The sequence below is a fragment of the Eumetopias jubatus genome, unplaced genomic scaffold, assembly GCF_037043125.1.
Source record: "Eumetopias jubatus isolate StellerSeaLion01/CBP00866 unplaced genomic scaffold, mEumJub1_p1.0 scaffold_7, whole genome shotgun sequence".
Taxonomy (NCBI): Eukaryota; Metazoa; Chordata; class Mammalia; order Carnivora; family Otariidae; genus Eumetopias; species Eumetopias jubatus.
In genome coordinates this window covers 126,943,116-126,967,572 of record NW_028274813.1, presented here as the reverse complement: position 1 = coordinate 126,967,572, position 24,457 = coordinate 126,943,116, and the positions used below count along the sequence as shown (strand labels likewise).

The 24,457-nt window shown below is 44.1% G+C and overlaps 1 protein-coding gene across 4 annotated transcripts in view; it reads left to right on the top strand.

Annotated features, from left to right (window-relative positions):
• Nucleotides 1-24,457, top strand: part of AKAP13 (A-kinase anchoring protein 13) — a 319,382-nt gene that overhangs the window by 274,994 nt on the left and 19,931 nt on the right. For all 4 annotated transcript variants that reach the window (XM_088024950.1, XM_088024951.1, XM_028122139.2 and 1 more), the window contains 8 exons: nt 11,936-12,003; nt 14,182-14,248; nt 18,061-18,196; nt 19,622-19,734; nt 20,357-20,509; nt 21,124-21,374; nt 23,701-23,826; nt 23,937-24,054. In XM_088024950.1, the coding sequence (XP_087881076.1) occupies nt 11,936-12,003; nt 14,182-14,248; nt 18,061-18,196; nt 19,622-19,734; nt 20,357-20,509; nt 21,124-21,374; nt 23,701-23,826; nt 23,937-24,054 (1,032 nt within the window). The remainder of the gene's footprint in view (nt 1-11,935; nt 12,004-14,181; nt 14,249-18,060; nt 18,197-19,621; nt 19,735-20,356; nt 20,510-21,123; nt 21,375-23,700; nt 23,827-23,936; nt 24,055-24,457) is intronic.

The window sequence follows — 24,457 nt, the reverse complement described above, 5'->3', positions numbered from 1 at the left end:
AAATCCCAACCTGAGAATGATAAAACACTAAGGAACCTCAGCTGAAACAAATACAGACCTGCCTCGCAGGGTCACATTGACAAAACAGGCTAGCTGGAGGTTCCCACGGGAGGAAAGAAGTCCTGTAAAGCTGAAACTGAGCTTACAATTAAAACTACATGGGTGTCTGGGTGACTCAGTCATTTGAGCATCCGACTCTTGATTTCAGCTCAGGTCATGATCTCGGGGTCGTGGGATTGAGCCCCATGTCAGGCTCTGTGCTGGGTGCAGCGCCTGCTTGGGATTCTCTCTCTCCCTCCCCCTTCACCCCTCCCTGCACTCGCGCACCCTCGCATGCACCCTCTCTCTCAAATAAATTAAAAAAAAAAAAAATACACAGACGCCACATAAGGAAGTCAACCACCACGAGGAAGTTAGCAAATGCGTAGACAGGGGAAAATGTTGAGGATTATTAAGAGGTTAAAATACATAGAATTTCTAATGAAAGAATAGCTAAGGGGGTAGATTTGAAAAATAACTGAATAAAATTTCAGGAATAAAAATAGCTCTGGAAGGATCTTCATGGAGATTTTTCAGACATGTCTGTGTTCTGCACCATCACTGGACTGTTGTGATTTCTGTTTGTTTACGGAGGAAAATGACTTCCACTCTGTCACCTGCTTTAGGAAAGGAAGAGCTGGGTGAATGTTCTAGGAACTCTCATGACTGCAGACTGACTTTATTTTTTACATTTAACTGTCAGTAATTATGCACTTGAGTTCCTTATCTTAAAAGAAGTTCTTCAACAAAGACCAGTTACCTCTGCAAAGCACTGTGTTTGGTATTGTGATTTCATTCAGAAGCCATTGGTCAAGAAATATTTATTGAGGGGCGCCTGGGTGGCTCAGTTGTTAAGCGTCTGCCTTCGGCTCAGGTCATGATCCCAGGGTCCTAGGATCGAGCCCCACGTCGGGCTCCCTGCTCAGCGGGAAGCCTGCTTCTCCCTCTCCCACTCCCCCTGCTTGTGTTCCCTCTTTCGCCGTCTCTGTCAAAAAATAAATAAAATCTTTAAAAAAAAAATATTTATTGAGCGGCAGTATGTACCAGACACCTTTTTTTCCAACTGAATATATTTGACATATAACATTGTGTAAATGTGAGGTGTGCAAACACGTTAATTTGATGTATTCAAATATTGTAATGTATTTGCCATTGTAGCCATATTTAGCACCTCCATCACATTACATAATTGTCCTTTCTTTTCAGTGGTTGGAATAACGAGAGGCATGTTTCTCGGGTTGCTTACACAGCGGCTTTTGAGAAGAGTTCTCAAAGTATAAACCTTGGTACCTACTCAGTGCAGCATTATTCATAATGTGGAAGAATTTAAAGGAACTAAATAACCATCAGTAAAATATTGTATATTCATTAGATGGAATTTGGAGCTGATACTAAAAAGAGCAGACTGAGGGTCAGCCAACTCTTTGTGTAGAGGAACTGGCAGAAGGTGTGCCAGGCTCTGTAGGGCTTTGTTGTGGCTGCTTGACTCAGCTCCTGGAGCACGGCAGCAGCCCAAGACGAGACCTGAAAAGCGAAAGTTGGCTGTATTCTGTGAAACTCTATTCACAAAATGGATATGGGCTGAATTCAGCCCACAGACCACAGTTCGCCAGCCCCTGGGATAGTTCTGCCGACACAGATCTCCAAGACACTTTGATAAGTTGGAAAGGCAGCAAGTAGAACTGTATGTATGATCTGAATTTACAGAAACCAAATGAGCAGTCACTGTTTATATAAATATGCAAGAGTATTTAAAAGGACATGCTTTAAAGGAAGAGATGAGAGATCAGGGAGACTTAAGTTTTTATTTTATTCTCTTGTCTTGCTTGAGTCTTTTAAGATTGTACATATATATGTATATATATATGGGTTTTTTTTTTTTAAGATTTTATTTATTTGACAGAGACACAGCAAGAGAGGGAACACAAGCAGGGGGAGTGGAAGAGGGAGAAGCAGGCTTCCCGCCGAGCAGGGAGCCCGATGTGGGGCTCGATCCCAGGACCCTGGGATCATGACCTGAGCTGAAGGCAGACGCTTAACGACTGAGCCACCCAGGCGCCCCAAGATTGTACTTATATATTGTTGGCATGAGCAAAAACGAAATGTAAACGTTGGGTCACTGATAACTTTAAAGGTTTTTCTGGTTGTCAGCTGGTCTCTGATGAAAGAGCAAAATATGTTGATATTTGATTCAAGAACTTCATGGACAAAGAGCAAAATGATACCAGAAAACAATCAGCTTTACAGAAGACTCGAGAGTTGCACCAGACAGCACCAGCTTTAGTAAGAAGCAATGTAGTTGCTTCTACAAACTCTCGGTGCTGAAATGTGATATGAAATACTATCAGAAGAGTTAGGGACAGAAGAGATGGAAATCTTTTTTGAAGACCCAGAGAATCTTCTCCTTTCTGCCGTAGGGAACAGTGAGAACCGTTGGTTTCTGGTTATAGTAGATGGATGACTCCTGCCGTGACTGGCTCCAGACAACTTTTCAATTTAAATTCAGATTGGAAAGGTTGTCTAGTTTATGTTCAGTAAATGTTTTCTTTTCCACTGCCATTGATTTTTCTATATACATTCTTTCTAGGTGAAAACAGTTGAATGTTACCCTCCTTGGCAGTATTAATTCTTAGCCTACATTAGACTATAATGACCCAGAATTAAACCCGCATGGGACTGATTTGTCAGATAGCAAAAAATATCTGCTGTAATGTAGGAGAATGCACTTCTTTTAACCACAGGCATCTTGAGCCCTTTTTTGTTTTCTCGATACCTCTCCCTGTTAAACGTAAATAGAATTTCTCTTTTGCTGGGCTCCCTCCATGAGGAAGCATAGTCAGTCTTCCTAGACTGTGGAACTGCTCACACTGTTGGAATAGTCCGCACTAGGATTTCCCCTGGAGAGGGGGGTCTGGGGATACCTCTTGGAAACTTCTGTGGCCCAAGGATACCAGGGGAACCCATGAAGAATCACTTGTGTGGGGTCTGGTACTGACAAAAAACTAAATGTAGGAGGTATGAGACTTGTGGACCTAGGTCATCAGCCACAAGTCTGTGTAGTAATTAAGCAGTTTGATAGAGCAGTGGTTTTCAGAATGTTTTTTGTGGAACTGTTTTGGAAGCTCTGCGGATTTTTGAATATATACTCGTATATATTTTTGAACTAATTTTAAAGCCACATTAAAAATCCACATGCTCAAAAATATAACCAGATTTTAACATCAGCATATTAACTTTAGCTGTCAGCCTACCTACTTGTTTGCATTTTGCCTCCTAGCTCTAATTCATTGAAGAATATAATGTGATTGCAAAGAAAGCCAGTTTTTAAACTGCGAATATTTGGAACCTACTTATCTGTGTGACTGAAGAAGATATCCTCTATATTGTGTACGCAAAACAAAATACAGGAGTAAATTAGATGCCGAGGTAGTTAACATTAATTGCAACTGTCCTAGGCATCTCTGATTTCTGATTCTTAGATCCATTAAAGCAACTTCATTGTTTTCATTTACTGACTTTAAAAGTAAATGTTAAAACTGTAACTCAAAAATCCATCCTAAATATTTTACATATTTGATGTCCCGTATAACAGTATTTCACTCAAGACTTTTTAAAGGAGGAAACCAATAAAATACCAGATTGGCTAATCGATTTATGCTAACAGTGTTTATAATGGGATGGAACTTTTCTGGTTGGAACTATTTGGCTTAACTGTTTCTTCTGGAAGCAGAGTATTTCACGGAGTCCAACGTATCATCACTGGCGTCTTTTCTGTTTGGAGGTCTGTCAGGAGAAGGGAGTATCAGAACATCCTCAGCCAGTGGTTCTTTGATATACGGCAATAGCTTGATCTAGCAAAAATGTCACAGATTACATTAGTTCTCCCTGCTCTGCAAAAACAAGGGAAAAGAATAATATTTTTGAAGTTTGAACTGAAAGAATCAGCAAAAAGGAACAGTTTGATGGGGCCTGATTGTTAGCCTCATCTGCACCTAAGGTTCAAAAATCCCTGTTTAATTTGCATACCACCCCACCTCAGAAACTTCAGGCCTCGCTCCCTGCCTCCTCTGCAGCTTTGCACTCAGCCCTGGGGGAGTGTTGAAATAGGCTCAGCATTTGGTGGTGGCATTAAGATGTGTATATGACAGTGTGCAGCCTGCCGCTAATTAAAAAAAAAAAAGCTTGAAAGTGAAGGAACAATGTGTAGTCATTTTCCCAAAGGAGTAGAAGCAGTCGGCTGATTGTCTTCAGCTTCCTGAAGAACGGAGCCTGCAATGAATGTTTATGTGTGTGAAGCACCATCTGTTATCTTAGCAGGAAGTGGAAAATATGAGTAATTTGGAGATTCAGAATCTTTTTTTCCCTTTTCTCCATCCCCTCCCATGTTCAGGATCTTCCCAGGAGTCTCAGGAAATGTAACATCCCTCCATTTAGTCACTTACCCTCCTGGTAGCTTTCCTTTTCAGTTTAACATAACCCTCGGTGGCTGACTCCTGGAGCCTCACACCCAAGCGCCTGCTCAGTCAGGTTTAAGTTGTAGTTTGGGAAGATCAGCCACATAGCCCACTGTACTGATGGATGATGGTGGCTGATACTGATGGGCACCAGTCTTCTAAACGTCATTAGTCCCTTTAATGTATCCCTCTGCATGCATATACTAAGCCATTCAACAGGATAGAGCATTCCAAAACCCATCAACATCTCTTGACTCCACTGGAATACACCTGGACCAGTCTGAAGTAAGTCATAATTTGGAATGAAAGCTTGAATCCCTTTATGTGGACTTGCATGGAAATGGTCCTGATCACAGACACTGGAAACAGCAAGGAGCGAAGCCTCCATGTAGTTTCTTTGCAGCCTGCTGGGGGGCAGGGGGGGTGAAAACAAACCTCGAAAGCCAAGACTAAAGCCCCCTGCCAGGACTGCTTCGAAGTACCTTAATTTAGGAGAAACCTGGCAGGTCTTTTTTTTTTTTCCCCCCAGCCATAATTCGATTCGTTTTAGGATTAGGTCATTTCAACGGGGAAAGGAAAGAGTGTCTCTCCAATTCTTACTTCTTCGGCTATGTAAAGCTTCCCTTGAAAAATCAGCTCTTCTTTCCAGCTGCCACAAATAATTTGGTCTTTGGAATGCATGGTGGAGTCCTTCAGAGCAAGGAATTCCTTATGTTTGGGTTTCAGGTCTTGTCAGGGGTTCTGTTTTATTTGCTTTAAACAGATGTAAGATCTTGAGATTACTGTTAATTTATTTCCTGTTGTGTTAGCAGCGTCTGAGTACTTTTGTGGTTGGTTGTTTCTCTTTTTTTTTTTTTTAAGATCTTATTTATTTATTTGAGAGAGAGAGCCCAAGAGGGGGTAGGGTCAGAGGGAGAAGCAGACTCCCTGCTGAGCAGGGAGCCTGATGCGGGACTCGATCCCGGGACTCCAGGATCATGACCTGAGCCGAAGGCAGTCGCCTAACCAACTGGGCCACCCAGGCGCCCGGTCGGTTGTTTCTCTTGATTAAAAAGATAAGCAGATCAGCTGCAATCTAAAGAGGAACCAGGAGAGTGTTCAGAACGTGTGTGATGGTCAGATTTTGCTTTGGATTTTATCTGGGAAGGCAGCTCTCCAGATGCTGGTTTCTGATGTGTAGAGTTCATTGCTTAAATGAGATAGTAAAATATACATAATCAATTAAAGAAAAGACATTGGTGGTTTAGGGAAAAGGGAGGTAAAAGAAGAGCCTCATCCGTGAAGTTGGTTCCCAAGCAGGGCACTTTTGTTCTGTTGCATTTTGTGTACCGGCATTCTTAGGAGCCCTTACCATTGCGTGTCACGTGAGTACTTCAGCTAAGATGTTGGTGCTCCTTTCTGTGGCTTTCCCCTGGTTCTGTGCATCAGCTCTGTGGTTATTACACCACACCAGCTACAAAGAACATTTTACGTGCCTTGTAGCTAATAAACTCTATCAGTCCAGACCATGATGTTTCACACTCCCCAGAGATTTTTAAAAAAATAAGTTGCAGAAAGAATTTTGGAGCATGTATTTCTAAATTGCTCATACTCACTGGTTTGTTGTTTCCATTGTCGCTTGTTTTAGTTTCTCAGTTGAAATGATAGGAAGCAGTTGCAGTTTTCCGTCCTTAAAGGTAACCCTTCAGCCTGTTGCTTGAGAAGGATCAGAGCATTTTCCCCGGATCAGTTTTGCTGCCTAGGTGCGGCTCTGCTGGGCAGGACTCCTGGCGTGTTCCCTAAGGGTGATCAGTGGCTCAGGATGGGAAGCTCCCTCCCTTCAGAGCTCAGCTCAAGAAGGTGAATCCTCCCTTCCATAGCAGTCCTGTGATTGCAGTTCTATTCGGCAGGGCCATTCTTCTTACCCTTCTATAAAGCAGACTTTCGGGGTTTCTTACCAGTTGTTTTTTGTTTTTCTGCTGAAAGAGAAACAACATGTAGTATATAACAGCTCACCACAGATCTTTGGCGGTTGGTGGCAGAGGTTTAAAAAAAAAACAGCAACAGATAGATGATATTTCCCAGTTATGTGGGTTTTCCTTCATACTCTTTTGTCCGATGCCTCCTTGTAGTGAAAAAAAGTTGTTGTTGAAGGCTGGGCTGTTTGTGTTTAAATTCAGAGGAGTCTAATTAGGAGCTGGCTCTGTTCTCATAAACCACTGTGCTGAGACCTTTTGGAATAGCTTTGAAAAATGAAAGCATGTTGCTAACTGCTATTAGGAAATCTTTCTCTTTTAAATAAATAAAAGGCCAAATAATTCTTTGATCTCCCTAACAACATGGTATGGTTTGTGGCAGTGAGCTTGACGTGTATTAGATTTGTCTTCGGTTCTTCTGTTCTTGGTAATTGTGTGTGTTCCAGAACCGAGAATAAGATTTTAACCTCGTGACTCTGGCTGATGTCAGTGGGGCCGGAGTTTCTAAGCCACTCCCACACACCACTAAAACTGTGGCTGCAAACAGTCTGGGACAACTTGGTAACAGGCTGAGTGTTTTTCAAGTAGGTACTTGAGTATGTTAGGCAGACATCCACACGAATTACTTATCACTGAGACTTGTGACCCTGTTACAGAGCATATTAAAATTTCAGCTGGGTTAGAGGTTTGGGGACCTGTCTCAGCTAATTAAGAAAGTGAATTTGTATGAAAAGTTGTTTTTTAAAAGTACATTTTATCATTATATCTGCGTGGGTTGATTCATCAGTTGGAGATGTCTTTTAAGTCTCAAATACTGGCCTGAGAACTTGCATATTGCTGAAGTCTGTTTCAAAGTGATGGCACCACCTCCTCAAAAATCACCTTTGCTTAATTCTGTGGTGTTAGAACTGATTGGGGAGAAAGGCACAGGCAGAATGTCCTTCGGAGACAGGACATGCCTGTCCCAATATACTGACTGGTCTCTTCTAGATCAAAATTAGTGGCAGGTTCTCGGGCAAATCCCACCTCCTCTGTTGCCCATAGATGCCAAAAACATTATTGATTTTCATGAAAGCAGAGAAGAAAATGCACTTTTGTAACTGGAATAGAAGACAAGAGAGGCTGATTGAAAAATTGTTTTTAATTTATCACAACTCTGATTGACTTTTTTAAAGGATAAGGGAATGTTTATAAGGAAATCCAAGGAACTTTGGAGGATATTAGGATATGATACACTGGGGTTTGGGTTTTTAAATACTAGTGGGAAGTAGTACATGGATAATGTAACAACACCTATGTACTCACCACTCAACATGAAAAAGTAGTAAAATTTGTTATATGGCTTCAGATTATTTTTCAGTTTTGAAGAAATAAACATTACAGTTGAATCCCCACCTTTCCCTGCCTTATTCTCTTCGTCCCTCCCCAAGGACAAGCACTGTCATTTACTCGGGGTGCCTGCCATGCAGATGCCTGGGAGCACGGAGCCCCTCTGTGTATGTAGTCTGTATTTTGTAATTTTATCTCCCACGTAAATGTTTAATTTTTTTGTTTTGAGTTTACATAAATGGTACCTTATCTCATTCTGTAATTTTCTTTATTCTCCTCAACATTAAATCTGGGGGATCCAGAGTATTGGAAATGATCAGTCCTAGACCATTGACTTCTAACTCTTAAATGGTATTCCATTTTATGAATATATCAAATCTGTCCCACTACTAAGTCATTTGGGCCACTTCCAGTTTCTCTCTGTTATAAGCAGAGCTGCAGGGAACATCCCCGTACACCAAGGGAATTGCTTAAGTCATAAAGCGGGCACCTTGTCAGCTTAACTATATGTTGCCGAATTACTGTCCAACATGAAGGTACCAGCTTCAGCAGATGCTGAGAGTTCCCGCATCTCCGTTTCTTCACCAGTACCTAGAATTGGCAAACTTTTATTGTATTTTATTGTACTAGATTTATTGTACTGGATACTTTTATTGTATCCAGCCTGGTTGGACACAAAATGGTATTTCTCTGTTGTTTTAGTTTGCATTTCTCTGATTTCTAGAGAGATCAGGCACCGTTTTGTGTTGTGAATGACCTGTTCGTGGTCTGTGCAACTTTTCTGTTGCATTGTCTTTTTCTTATTGTTTTACAGTGAGTCTTAAACACTTTCAAGCCTCTGCAATTGTGTGTAGCAGTATGTTTAATTTCATTTCAAAATGTGTCCGTGATATGGATTCGTGAGCTTTCCTCATATGCCATTATCCTTCTACCTTTTAAAGTGTATTTTATTAAGTAGAAGGGAGCCAATGAGAGGTTCTCGTAAGCAAGGCTCTGAGAGGGGAGAAGGAGGAAGGGGGTTAAGAGATACTTGAAACACTTTAGCTGAGCGGGGACTTGTGAAAGACAGAGGAAAGGTGGCCAGGGGAGCTCTGGAGCCTGAAAGAGAGGATGGGTCACCTAGGTCCTTGGAACAGAGGGGCTCCGTGCTCCCAGGCATCTGCATGGCAGCCACCCCGAGTAAAGATAGTGTGCAGATGGGGGAATGCATCTGTCTTACTAGAAAGTGACTGTAGGAGTTTGTCTCGACTACGGGGTGGTGTTTCTTGCTGTGGGTCCACCAGCTTGGAGCTCACCCGCCCACCACGCCCCCTCTTCAGACATCTAGTGCTTACTGTGGGCCAGGAACTGGGGGTAGGGATATAAGAGTGTGCAAGACAAAGTGAGACTCCCTCAGGGAGTCCAGGGGAGCAGAGTGGCCAGTCCAGTACCGTGACGGAAGCAGGCGTGGAATTCCAGACGTGCCGAGGTGGGGAATCTTTTTTTCCCTAGGTGAGCCAGGACTTCCTCGAGGTGAGTCCTACCGACCCAGCCAGGGGAAGGGATGCAAGCACAAAAGACGGTTTGCTCAGGGCTCACAGGCATGATGACCAAGCATGGTGAGGTGCTGGAAGCCAAGTAAGAAATTTGAGCTTTATCCTAAAGATGGTGGGGAGCCATTGAAGAGTTTCTGGGAGGTGAGAGGCAAAAAAATGTTAAATACAAACCAATGTAGACATATGGTCCAGCCTACCTATTGGTTCTTTGGCCCTTCCTAGAAGACTGTTGGCTAGAGAGGCTTCGCTGGGGTCTGCGTCCTGGAATAGGCGTTACGTTGCATGACACAGAGAAGGCCTAGCCACATTGACCTCTCAGGAGTTACGCTGATTTCTATTTGTGGTTCTACATTTTCTCTCAGTAGCAAAACAGTGACTTCTTTATCAAAGTTGATCCTTATTTTCAAGTCACAGAGAACTGGACAAATTAATGAGAGCCAGTGGTTTCCGGTTCTTTAGAGAAGCATCCTCAAAATGTTTACTGATTAGAATGAGTCACTCCCCAGGGGTCTCTTTCTGCAAAGGCCTCCTTATGCTCAGAAAGGGACATTGCTGAGAAACCCCAGCATTCCTGTTCAGTGGTACATAACCTCTCTCTCACTGCCGACTTCTAGAGGACCTCACGACTTACATGGAGCTGACCACAGGCGGTAGAAATGACAAGGAGCATGGCCTCCAAGTCACTCCCTTGCCATCTGCTCTTGGAGAAGAATGCAGGGGCAGGGCAGGAACAGAGTTTTGACAGAATTAAAACCTTCCAGGTTTTTCCTCTGGATGCCGATGTGAGCCTGTCCCAGCAGAGCCTCACCTCATCCTGCCATTGGTAAAGGAACTTAGATGTCTCTTCCGGTTTGTTAACAGAAAGGTGACCAGACAGTGAATGTCACAGGGGTTAGAACCAGGCCTAGGAGTGAAAGGCCCCAAACCAAGCCTCATCCCACCCCCAGGACTGCAGACTAGTTCCGACGGTGGGCCATCCTGTTGACAAAAGCAGACGTGCTCCTCATAGCCTCCTGGGTGCTGGTGGCCTCTGTCAAGACTCCTCCAGTTTAGGCCCTTCCCTGATCGTAACCTATGGAGTGGCTAAAGCTGCCCTAGTGATAATTCAGATGACGCAGAAGTTGAAACCTTCCGCTGCGTGAACCTGGTGGGATGGTCCAGTAGGATTTACTTTGAAAAATTATCCGTTTCTTAAGGGGTGTGAAGAGTCTTACGGAATCACCGACTGAAGGAACGTGGTGGCGGGGAGTGTGGACCCACCTTTCGTTTACTAGATGGAGAAACCGAGGCCCTAAGAAAAGACTTGCATGGGTCACCCTAACTAGCAGAGCCAGGACCGAAATCAGATGTGATTGCATAGCAGCTCTTCCTGTGCTCCTGCTAGTGTTAATAAGTTGGCGTCTCACATTTTATAATCAGTGTTGTATCAGAGCACTTGGCCTTTGATAAAAAAGAGACCTATTTAGGGTGTAAACTAGACATTTGAATAGGAGCCACAAGCCAGGCACTGTGCTAGAGAGATGTAAAGACTCAGCAATAGATGAAGCATTCTGGCGGAGAAAACCATAAGACTATCACAGTACTGCGTGACGGGTGGTGCTAGAGATCCATGAACCAAGTAGGCGTTGCGGGAGCAACTGTTGAGGAAGGGCCTGTGGGAAGACGCCTCTGGGACCTGGGGTTCTGGCAGTCTCCATTCTAGTGCCCTGTCCTCGCCATCGTCGCTCTCCTCTCCCCACATCCACACGTATGCGCCAGGAGAGTGTCTCGGCCCACAGTGAGTGAGTTGACGCGGGCAGGACCTGTGGCGCTGACTATTGAATGGTGTCTGGTTGATTTTCTCAGGGAGCCTTCCCCTGGAGAGGCTCTCATCACTGGGTGTCCCCACGGACAGATCTTTTATTTGCTTCTGCTTCCCCTCTGGCCTCCTGACGCAGTTCTGTTTTATGACTTCATAGCAGCAGTAAGAGCTGACAACAACCCTTCTGAGGCCCAGAGGGCTGGGTTTTTACATCAGTGGCTTTGGAGCCAAGGCAGTAAGGAATCGGGGTTGAGGTTTGGTTGGCAGATGTGGTCTCCCCTCCGTCTTTCAGGAAGTCTCCCACTTTATCCTGAGTCAGGATTCCCAGATGTGCCTGGGGTGGTTCTGATGACCTTTCTTTTGCGTCTCCTGACTCCGGCTGGGTGGCAGAAAGCTCAGGGTGGTTAAGATCCCGAGCAGAAGGACATAAACAGGTGTCTTTTGACACAGCCATACAGATTTCCCAAGTCCTGGTAAGGGGTTCTATTGGTGGATTTGTTTGTGACTTCGACTTCACATGTTGACGGCAGACACTTTTACTTTTCGTTTTGCTTGGTAGCCTCTCAGCTTCCTGCCTGAGAAGCTCCAGACTTCTCGTTTCCGTTAATCAGAAATCACATCTGCTCTCATTTCTCCTCCTCCCCATGACATCACACGCCTGCTTTCTGGAAGGGGACTGCAGTCCGTAATCCCAGTTAGAGCCACATTCTGACATGCGAGTGATTTCACTCGGGAATCCGCAGGCTGCTGTGGCTGCAGGAAGTCCGAGTCCAAGATCTCTTAGCTGGGTTGAAGTCACCTTGGGCTTTGCTTGCTTTTCAGGTTGCAGTGCTTTTGTCCACAAAGGCTGTAGAGAAAGTCTGGCCTCCTGTGCAAAGGTCAAAATGAAGGTAAGACATTTCTCAGGGTGGGGAGAGTCCTGGTTGGGGTTTTTGTTTATGGTAATCACATGGTACCAACACTGAGACCAAAACAACCAAACAGTAATTCTTCTCTAAAACGACCGAGTCTCTTCTTGATTAACACACTTGGGCATCTGTGGCTTTTGGAAAACAAAATGCTTTCAGAACTCTGTGTTAAATACACATTTCTCTGCGTTTCTAGCATCTCGGTGTTGTTATTCAGGTGGTTTTGTGCTGAGCCACATCTGCAGGCCTGCTCTGCCGGCCACCCTGAGGGCAGCAGGTGTCATTCAGGGACTTTGAGCTGCTGGGGAGCTGGGGAGGGCTGAGGGTTTGACGTGGCTGCCCGGTGGCGCTTGTGTCCACGGGGCACGAAGCAGTTGGCTCAGGTCACGTGACGTAAGACTAGGACACGTGCCGGGCGTGTGGAGGGACCTGCTCTGGGCATGCGCGCTGTGCAGTAATGGGCACCGCTTATCAGGTGGCCCTTAAAGAGAGTGGGTTTGGGGGCCCACCCTCGGGGTAGCCTCCGTGGTTTTCAGTGTTCTAGTCACCCATAAATAAATGTCCTTTTGTCCTTGTCGGAAGAGCACTCTCCAGCAGCATCGACACGATGCTCAGCGTGCCGTGTGCTGAATCAGTGAGCAAACATTTGTCTGTTACAGCGGCCTCACACTTGAACGAGTGTGCATTAGAGTCACCTCGGGGACTCTAAAGTCTAAAAGACCATTTACTGCACACCTCTCCCCGAGTTGCACACTCTGGGGTGGGGCCCAGGGATTTGCATTTCTAGTAAGTTCCCAGATAACGCAGATGCTGCGAGTCTGAACTAGTGTAAAAATGATACACTTCTGTACCCCAGATCTTATCAGCCCATGGGCATAAATTTTGTTTGGCTCTTGAAGTATTTTTTGTTGTTGATGATGCAGTTATTTTTAAAAATCACATTTCATATCAATTGGGATTTCTAATTTCTCCTAAAAAATTGGAAGATCTCAAAAAAAAAAAAAAAAGAAAATTGGAAGATCTCACAACCCTGGTTATTTCCTCTTACCCAGCATTCCCAGTTTTCACCTTGCTCTTTTTCCTCTTCTCCATAGTACTTCTCAGCTTCTCAGAGTTTCTCTTTAACAGCCTGTATTTACTTACTACATTTATTTTGTGTGGTCTTGCGCCTTCCCCCCACTAGCACGTAAGCACCAAACCTGCCAAGCAGTCTGAAGTCAGGAATGTTTGATCCATTGATAGATCCTAAGCATCCAGCATGGACTCTGGAGGTCTAGGTCCCTGAATGTTGGGGAGATGGATGGGAAGTGGTAATCCACGGGGTCTGAGTGGCTGCCGCCTCCTCCACAGGATGTGCGGGTTCCCTCCCCACCCCCACCCCCCCCCCACCCCACCCACCCCCCCGCACCTTGCCTCCTTCACTTGTTGCCTGCCTGACCCCACGGGCACTGGGTTTGTGATCTGACAGCACTTAGCGCTATTAGGAATGTACTAGGTTCTGTAGAAGGCTGATGATAGAGCTGTAGCATCTCCCCTTATAGGAGAACACAGCCCGAAAGGGGGAGTTCCATTTTAAAATTGTGTCCACTAATGATTTATCTCCGAGTAATTGGTTCACTCTAACTTCTCACACACAGTATTTCACATGCTACAACAAAAATCTTAACTGGAATTTGTACTTGACTTAAGGACTCTTTAGTCCCTTATTAACGCCAGTCACTGGACAAACAGGAATGAAGAAAGGCACAGATGCCGCTCTTCAGGACCTGGCATTCTGCTGGGGAAGATGTCAGGCAGACGGGGACCGTACATGAGGGGGAAACTATGTGGAGGTCTGTGCAGGATTCTCAGGGGCGGCCAGGCACTGCCTTGGGGGAGGAGGAAGAAGGTGATGGGTGGCCTTCCCCGGGAGGTAGCTCTCACGTGGTCTTGAAATGGAGGGATACCCTGGGGCGAAGGGCATTCCAGGCAGGAGAAGCAGCCTCTGCGGGGTCCTGGCGCTCGGTGGGTTCAGCCCGCCGGGGTGGCTGGCGGGATGCTGAGCAACCTGGCCAGGAGCCGGGCTGGAGCTCTCTCCCTGCTCTGGGCTTCTTGAGACCGTACAGAGGAGAAATTGTGGACGCGGTCTGCGTGTATTTATTTATTCCCTTTTTCCTTCAGCAGCCCAGAGGGAGCCTTCAGGCACAGGACACATCTTCGCTGCCCACAGTCATCATGAGGAGCAAGCGTAAGTCACTCAGCCCTGCTCTCTTCCAGCCCTTTTTGACTCTGGCTCAGGACTTAAACACACTTCTCTAATATTCATCTGTTATTCTTAATCAAGATTTGAGTGTTTATTTTGTGGTAAGTTAGAGGAGGCTGCAGGTGATTGACCAAAAGCCTAACGTTCTACCATCAAACTCCCTTGGAAGGCTTCTAGAATAGTGTGTGTACTGGCTTGAAAGGCACCCCTGTTGTCTGTCTAAGCAGGTGATCCGATGCATCTCAAAATTCCTCTTCCATGGGTTGACAGTTATGCTTGTTTTTAGCACCTCACGGTTGCACAAAGAAAATGAGATCTTTCTGATTAAACTTCTTAGTTTAGGGGTGCCTCGGTGGCTCAGTTTGCCTTTGGCTCAGGTCATGATCTCAGGGTCCCGGGATCGAGCCCCGTATCAGGTTCTCTGCTCAATCAGGGAGTCTGCTTCTCCCTCTGCTCCTCGCCCCTGCGTGCGTGTGCGCTCTCTCTCTCAAATGAATAAATAAAATCTTTTAAAAAAAAACTTCTTAGTTTATAAACTGTGAAGTTAAGTAAATAATTCTCTTTTTTCCCCAAGGGCTTCAAGTGGTACACAAAATTCAGTAAATCACAGCGTCCCATTCACCAGTGTGTGCAAGGCTCCACTGTGGTTTTACTTAATGTTCTCCCTTTTTCATTCCCCATTCCCTTCCTCCTTCCTTCCCCTCCGTAGCGCCCACTATAGTTATTTAACATGTATCTTTCTGATATGCTCTGTCTTTACACAGATGTTTATATCTGAAAATAACTGTGTGTTGCATTTGTATTAGATATGACTTACACTTCTTCATTCTTTTTTCTCAGTCTGCCATTTTAAAATCTACTCATGTTTGTATGTATAAGCTGTTGTTCCATAATTTAATTATCGGTTCCCCCAAAGATGGATATCTAAGTCATTTCCAACTGCCACTGTAAATAACGCAGTACTGAATATCATCTTAATTGGCTCTACGGGCACCTGTGTGGGACTTACCCTAAGGCAGTGTTTTTCAAAGTGTAGTTCCTGGATCGATAAGAAGTGTGCATTCTTGGGCCCTACTGAGACCTGCTAAATCAGAAATCCCAGAGGTGGAGCCCTATGATCTGTGCTTGAATAGATCCTCCAGGTGAGTCTGAATCACACTCAAGCTTGAGAACCGCTGCTCCACACCGAGTTGCTCTGAGTTCTTCCAGAAGCGTGCAGATTCCCTCTAGGTGGATTAAGTCTGCTTATTATCAATCTTTGCATGTAGATTACTATAAGAAAGGTTTCGCCAGACCGACACCCACTTTAATCAGTGATCCAGTCCATTCCAACATCTTTTACCAGTCTGATCTTCCTTAAACTTTTTTTCTGAGACATTATCCCTTGCTTCAGAAATCTGTTTTTTTTCCCACATCAGAGAAAATAAGCTTTTTTTTTTTTTAATACCTGTTATATGTCAGGTTATGTGTGTTACCTCTGACACAAGTAATCTCACTCCTGTTTTACACCTTCCGACACAGTGTGGTGGTGAAGAGTACAGATTGTGGATTCAAGTTGTATGGGTTTGGGTCCAGCCCTACCACTCAGTAGCCCTGTGACCTTGGGCACTTACTACATCCCCACCCTGTACTTCATTTTCCTCCTCTGTGAACGGATGGTAACAGTTTCAACGGGTGGTTCTCAGGTTTAAATGAGATCACACCCATAAAGAACCTGATAGTAGGCCTCCTTAAGTGTTAGCTTCGGCTACTTTCATCGTCCCCAGAAATAGGGAAACAGGCTCAGATATTACATCACTTTCCTGAGTGGGGTAGGGATTGGTTTCAAACAAGGGAAAGCTGTTATTTTCACCCCCCTATTCTGTCCTTTAAAAACAAAGTTGTTCTTGGGACACCTGGCTGGCTCAGTCAGTGTGACTCTTGATCTCGGGGTTGTGAGTCCGAGCCCCACGTTGGGTGTGGAGGTTACTTAAAAAATTAAAAAATTCAAAAAAAAACCCCAGACTTGTCCTTTATCACTTTTAGGGTTCTGCGTAGCATGACTTCCTTCTGCTTCTCCAGCCTTTTCTACTGATTCTTCATATACCTCCTCTTTCCTTCTTTGTTCTCTTCTCCTTGTGTTTTACTCCGTGATTATTTCTGCCTTCGTTCATACAGTTCTCATCACAGTGTCCTCCTTTCCCTCTGACTACCCACATCCTTGCCCTTCTTCAAGGACCAGCGTCTCTTCCTCTGTCGGATTTTATCCGCTCACTGACCTCCCTCCTAAAACACCGAGGATAGGCCCCAGGCTCTCAGACACTCCAACACATTCCCTTTTCTGTCGTCGTTCTTATTCCCTGTTGGGGCAGGGCCCACATCTCCTGCTTCTCATGTGCTTCCTGCAGGAAGGCTCTGGTCATATGGTAGGTAGTGTGTTTCTGGTGTTTTATTGTATCACCTTCCTCTAAATAGAATTTGGATTGGAAATTAATGGTTTTATTAATTTTTATTAAGTCAGAAACATCCTGCAATGCCGTGAATGTCATAACAGCTGCCCCAGTCTTATTTCCTCCGTCTCTTGACACTCCTGGGGATAGAGAGATCATGCAGCTCGTGTCTGGAGCACGAGCTCAGTTACCAAGGAAAAATAATTTGGTAGCCAAATGCCAGTGCGACACTTCAGCGTAAAATTAGAGCTTCAGTGTCCTCTCTGGTCATGTTCAGGAGACCTGCACAGTATGAGAACAGCTTAGCTATGTGACAGTAAAGTGTTGCATTTTTCTCAGCTGTAAATTAAAGGAATTGGTCAAAATCTGCATTCTCCAACAACGTGCATAAGAATCACTTGGTGATCGTAAAATGTGTGGACTCCCAGGTCCCACCCCCAAGGGACGAGAAGGGCTGGGAGTTTGCATATCTCCCAAGCACCTCAGATGTGGCTGGATAGGCACTCGCAAAGAACACTGGCCTCTGTTATCTCTGGTTCCTTTTATGCTTAAAATTCTTCCAATTTTATTTTATTTTACTTTATCTTCTGTGTTTAAATATACTGTCATCCCATGATTCTTCATCCCCATTGCCTAATCTCCATGCCACCCCACAGCTAACCACTCTTCTTAATTTTATATTTATCTTCAAGTTTCTTTATTGAAGTAAAGCAAATACCAATTTGGCTTCTTTTTCTTTTTTTTTTTTAAACGTGGAAGTCTGTTGTGCAGCTTTGTTCTGGGCCTTGATTTTTTTCCCCTCGTTAACGATATTATCTTGGAGATCTGCATCAATTCATGGAGAGTGTACTCATTTTTTTTTTTAAAGCTACACAGTATTTCACTGTGTGATGTACCATAATTTGTTAATAGATCTTCTTTTGATACTCATTTGTGTCATTGCCTGTATTTTGCTTTAACCAACAACGTTGCATTGAATGACTTTGGACATAATGTCCTTTCAAGCATCACAAGTGTATCTTATAGAATAAACATATCCAGGGTGCCTGACTGGCTCAATCGGTAGAGCCTGAGACTCTTGATCTTGGGGTTGTGAGTTCAAACCCCATCTTGGGAGTAGAGATTACATTTAAAAAAAAAAAAAAAAGAATAAACCTATCCTAAAATGGAAATCCGGATCAAAGAGTATAGGCATTTGCAGTTTCAATAGATACTGCTAGATTGTCCTTTGTAGAGTTTTTGTACCCACTTACACTCCCAGGGCAAATCTGTTTTAAAGAAATTTGCTTCTATTTGGCATTTGTCAGATGAGTCACTACTTCTGAGCTTGGATACGTGGTTCAGCCGGTGTCCTCTCTTCCTTTACAGCCTCACAGCCCAAGGAGCGTCCTCGATCTGCAGTCCTCCTGGCGGATGAAGCTACTGCCATTCCCATGTTTGCCAACAGACGGTCCCAGCAGAGTGTCTCACTCTCCAAAAGCGTCTCCATACAGAACATTGCTGGGTAAGTGGGGATTTAAAGATTGCACAGTTGACAGCTAGGTGACAAGAGCTTAATAACCCTATCATTTGACAAAGAGATTCTTCTCATTGGGAAAAAAAGTGTATAAAATAATGACTTGGTGCACAACCAAGTGTTACAGACATGGAGAATGGGGATTGCATTTTGATGCACTGTCGTGCCTGCCATTTTGTAGCAAGGATCCCCTTTAAACACCATCATCAGCCACGTTGTCCTATGCTTCATGCATGGTCAACCTCGCTTTTAAGGAACCTGAGTTAAAAAAAGATGGTTTTTAGATGAAAATAAGAAGTGAAAATGGAGGGGCCGGGGGGGATGACTTATTTCTGATTTTTGTTTGTAACCACTTGTATTTTCAGATATTACACTTTTCTGTTGGTCAGATGAACCTAGTGTTTCTGCTTTTTATAAATCTCTTTCCTGTGCTTGCATATTGACTCCTGAGTCAGTTTCATGGGAGTGAATAATGGGCCAGTTACGACTATTGGGTCCCCACTCACTCATTTGCATGAAGTTCCTTTTGTGGTCCCTGCAAAAGTTTCCACGGCCCCTGACTATTCAGGCCGAAGCTGTCACATGGCTGGCACAGGGCTGATTATGATGTTGCTGGCTGTTTTGGGTAATAAGACTCCTGCTTTCCCATCAAGTAAAGAAGTCATCTCAAATGTAGGACTGAAAGCATCTCTTCCACCTCTCTTAACCTGGGCCGGAACAAGGTTCTTAACTGAAGATGCAAATCTTCCTTGGTCTGTACATCCTACCCTCTGTGCTGGCTAGTGTTTTCTTGTTAAAAAAAAGTTTCAGGTATTTTTATTTTGTTTTGTCTTTGTATTGTCATTATTCAGAGGGCTTTCAGAGTTGTTATGGTTTCAAAATTTGTTTGCAATGTGACTTTAAAAAGCTAGTCTTTAAATAAAATGTAAAGCTTTAAATGACTCTGGCTTGCTTTTGGATCCTACCAGAAACATTACTGGGGGCCTACTGTGCTGGCTGGTGGGTTGGGTTTGAGAAAGTCCAGGGAATACAGTTTATTAGAAGTGCTTGGTCTACAGGTTATTTAGAGAACAAGGAGATAAAGTTAGTGGTTACACAGTGAGTTGCAAATGGAGAAATTTCTTATGTGATGTGTAGAGAGTTTAAGGGAAGAGCATTCTCCTTGCTGCCTATGCTTTAAAAAAAAAAAAAATTTGAAGGCTCAAGAAGTTCAAGTTTGTAATGATGTTAGATGCTTCTGACCTTCATTAATAGTTTGTGTTGCATGTTGCCGGGTACCTGACATTAAGTAATTTGTCTTCCATCATTTGGTACTCAGAGCCAGCTGTCATTTTTAGAGTTTTTCAGGTTGAGAATGCAGACCATGGTTTATCAAAATGTGTTTGACAGTAGGTTGCTTCTTTTTGTCCCCAGAGTTGGCAATGACGAGAACATATCAAACACCTGGAAATTCCTGTCTCATTCAACAGACTCACTAAATAAAATCAGCAAGGTCAATGAGTCAACAGAGTCACTAACTGATGAGGGTAAGAGGAAATGATGGCCTGTGTCTTACACATCTGTGGAGACTGGGTGCCGTTCCCTGAATATAATTGTTAATGGAATAATAGTACCTGCCTCTTCCTTACTCCTGTGAAGGTTCTCTAACCTGCCTCTAAAACAGCAAACTCTTTATAATGAATTGGTAATCAGACTTACCCAGTTGTTAGGTAGTTGTCCATTGAGGGATGTCGTTGACTTTCATGTGGTCATTCTCTAGTACAAACACTTGTCCTTTACCTGGACTTTTGGTACGCGGTCAGTTGTAGCTCTCTCGGCAGGTTGTGAGCCTGCGGTCTTCAACAAGTAAAGTTACCAGGTCCTTCTCAATTCCTTATTCACATAGGAATCCTGAATTTCAGTCACATTTGATTTATGTGATATTTATCACTCTTATCCAGAGTCGTGAATGTGGAATGTGTCACTCCCAAACATTTGGAAATGATTCTTCTCTGGTACTAGACTATGCGTTCTGGGAATATTCCCTGTGTCAATGCCATGTTTGTGTCTTATGAAGTCACCACCCGAGGAAGGTGGAACTGAGTCCAGCGTAGGCTTTCTAGAGCTCACAGAACCCAGATTCTGATCCTGATCTTTTGATATTTTGAGGAGTAGGTACAGACATGAATGAAGGACAGCTAATGGGGGACTTCGAGATGGAATCCAAACAACTAGAAGCCGAGTCCTGGAGTCGCATAGTGGACAGCAAGTTTCTGAAACAGCAAAAGAAAGATGTGGTCAAACGGCAAGAAGTGATTTATGGTGAGACTCTCCGTTTCCTCCGCTAATACTTGGTACTTGGTTTGCATTGTGCAGCATTTTTTATCAGGGGAATCGCTAGACCATGGAAAGCCAATTTTCAAGTATGTAGCATGTCAGAGATTTTCTTCAAAAACTTTGAGGTCTAGAGACAGGATCTTATATCTATCCTTTTCCCTTTAAAATTGTTTCCTTTAATTTTATTGAATGTCTTATTGACTGTGAGTGCTTATTTACGCAGCCGCCCTAGAAATCTCTTGTGTGATGGTACAGTTTGATTCCTCAGCTACACTGGAAACCAAGCACGAGTCATTTCTATGAAATGGGACACAGTAAATTATGAAAGGCTCTGAATCCAATGAAGACCACTTGGGAAACCACCATTTAAGAGTGATGGAATCCAGTATGCTGTCAGAAAACACTGTTAGGTCACGTGAAATAGAGGAATCAGATGAGAACACTTTAGGGGAAAGACAGCTGTTGACCCAGTTTTTAAGTTTAAATTGTGCTGTAAACAGCTTTAAGACTAAAGTGGGCTCTAAATGGCCACAGATGACCTCTGAAGGAGAACGCTTTAAAGGAAACATTCCTGACCGTTAAGCTTTGTCCTCCTTCAGAGTTGATGCAGACAGAGTTGCACCACATCCGGACGCTGAAGATCATGAGCGACGTGTACAGCCGGGGGATGATGACGGAGCTGCTCTTTGAGCAGCAGACGGTGGAGAAGCTCTTCCCCTGTTTGGATGAGCTGATCAGTATCCATAGCCAGTTCTTTCAGAGGATCCTGGAGCGGAAGAAGGAATCTCTGGTGGATAAAAGTGAAAAGAACTTTCTCATCAAGAGGATGGGAGATGTGCTTGTAAATCAGGTGAGCAATGAGAAGGATCTTTCCCAAAAAATGGGGTAAAAAGTGAAGCTTTAGGGTTCAGCAGCCACTCACTCACATCCTGGCTGTACTGTTCGTTATCTTTATAAGCTTAGGCAAGTTATTGAATCTCTCTGAGCATCCAGTTTCCTTTTCTGTAAATGAGGACAGATTTTCTCTAACACCGTTTTGTAAAATTAAAAGGAATGTATACATCAAATACCTAGCATATATGGTAGATACTCAGTAAAAGTCCATTTTCCTTTCTCAGCATCCAGACTGTCATCAGAAACAGGGTAGTTTAAGAAATCAAAAGCTATCTGTTGGAATCTCAACGTCCCCCGTGCCTCAAATCAAAAAGGAGCTCATTTATCTGAAAACCAACTAAGCATAGAAAATTGAATAAGAAACTATCTAAAATAATTCATAAAATAGATCTTGCTGATATTTTCATCAAGGTGTGGTATGGTTTCAACCCTGCTCCAAAAACAGTTGGACCAGAAGTTATTTTGAAAAAAGTGTTGCTAGTTTAACCCTAACAGACAGATGGGCACAGCGAAGCCGACTAGCTCTTCTTCCCCAGCAGGTCTCTGCCTCGGGGTGGAAGCAGAGGCTTCGTGGCTGGAACACTTGCCCAAGAGCTGGAAGTGTTGTCCTTCCCTTATATTCTTCAGTCCATACCCCTCCTCATTCATTCATTCCTCTCTCACCTGTTTATTGGGCATAAATCCCAGCTAAAACCACAAAGGCAGACTAGCGTCGACCTGTGCCTCATGGACCCCATGCTCCCAGGTGAACATAGGCATGGTAGGAGGTAAATGCACGCACAGTGCGGTGCACGCCGGAACGCAGCTGTCTGCCGCAAATAGGGCCTCAAAGTGGGAGCAGTCAGCTCTGCAGGTGAGGACATTTCCTCCCCAAACATCCCCTCCCAACATTTTCCATGACCCTCTCTCTGCCCTCAGACCCACACAGGTCCCTCATCTAACCCTGACTGGTGTTGTCCATGGCTCACTGTACTCATGCACCTAAGGATTCATATCTTAGCCCCTCCCCCATGGCGTCCATTTATTGGCTCTGTGTGCCAGTTCTAGAATCACCCTTTTAGAGCACTTGCTTTGTGACGGGAGTGGAGCACCTAAACTCTCTGCCTTAGCTTCCCCTTTGGTAAAGGGGAAAAGGAAAAGCTAGCTACCCTGAGCCTTTTTTCAAGTTTTTCTGGTAAGGATTGATTTGTGTTGCCTTCAGAGGTTTTTAGTACAGTGGAAATTGATGCTTAGCAAGCATCATATGGACCCCATACAGAAACTCATTGGTTTCCCCCAAAGTGAACATATCTTCCGATGAGCCATTGAGATCGCACACATTTTAGGAATGATGAAAGGCCACGCAGAACTGTTAGGACTGCTGACCTGAGGCAGGAGAGGTATGCAGATCCCTAGGTAAGAATAGCTATTTCTGATACCTTTCTAACTTTATCAAGGTGAAATTTTTAACTTCTAGTGAGCCTCCTTGTTTTACCACCGTGTTTATGACACATGGACATTAGAACACATTTTGCATTACTTAAGTGCACAGTACATAGATATTTCTGGGTGGTTGTTTTTTTAAAATATATATAACATGTTTAATGAAATAAATTCGTATGCCATATAACGCACCCATTGAAAGTATACAGCTCAAAAAAAAAAAAAAAAGAAAATGTACAGCTCAGTGGTTTATATTCACGGAGTTGGGCACCTGTCATCAGAGTCAATTTTAGAGCATCTTTATCACCCTGCCCCTCGACTGCCCCTACCCTGGGCATCCACTAATCTCCTCTCTGTCTCTCTGGATTGGTCTGTTCTGGACTTATTATGTAAATGGGATAAAACAATATGGAGACCTTTGCAGTTGGCTTTTCTCATTTAGAATAATGCTTTCAAGGTTCATCAGTATTGTAACATGTATCCATATGCCATTCCTCTTTGTGGCTGAATAGTGGTCCATCCTGTGCATCTGCCACATTGTATTTATCCTTTAAGGGACATTTGGTTTCTTTCCACTTGGGGGCACTTGTGAATTTGGTACCCATGAACTTTCGTATCCAAGTTTTTGTGCAGAGTACGTTCTATGCCTCAGAGCGGAATTGCTGGTCACACAGTAACTGTAGCTTTCCGAGGAACTGCCAGACTGTTTTCCAGAGCTGCTGCGCCATTTGAATCTTTGGGAGGAATTCTTGGGGAAGCGCTCTTGGGTTTTACGAATAGACTGGAAACCGTATACAAAATGGTGGGAAAATTTTAGCATCCTGAGCTCCGACTTAATGTCTCTTGGCTTTTCTCCACAGTTTTCAGGGGAGAATGCAGAACGCCTAAAGAAGACGTACGGCAAGTTTTGTGGGCAGCATAACCAGTCTGTGAACTACTTTAAAGACATTTATACCAAGGACAAGCGGTTCCAGGCCTTTGTGAAGGTATTGGTGTGAAAAATGGAAATCTGCATGGTTGTCCAGGGCACTGTTGCTGTCAGTTGAACGAGAACCTTCCTCCAGTAGCTCCTGATAATCTGTTCTGTCCTTTGCAGAAGAAGATGAGCAGCGCCGTCGTGAGGAGGCTGGGAATCCCAGAATGCATATTGCTGGTGACCCAGCGGATCACCAAATACCCAGTTTTATTCCAAAGAATATTGCAGTGTACCAAAGGTGAGCCCCTCTCCTTACCCAGTCGTGTGTGCCCGCGGACTGTTTCCCGTCTGTCCAGCAGCACAAGGGGCCCCAAGGAAGAGTTCCTTCAGGCTCTCACAGGTCTATAAGAGATCCTGTGTTTTGCCTTAAAAACTATTTTCTTGGGGCACCTGGGTGGTTCAGTTGGTTAAGCAACGTGCTCAGCAGGGTGTCTGCTTCTCCCTCTGACCCTCCCCCCTCTCATGTGCTCTCTCTCTCTCTCTCAAATAAATAAATAAAATCTTTAAAAACAAAACAAAAAAAAGTTTTCTTAAGTGAAAACTTGAAATGCTGCATCACCAGATGTAGGGTGGATGAGAGCAGGAAGGGAAAGAATCACTTACTGACTCCTTCCAGATTCTGCACCCTGAGCATCTTCTCC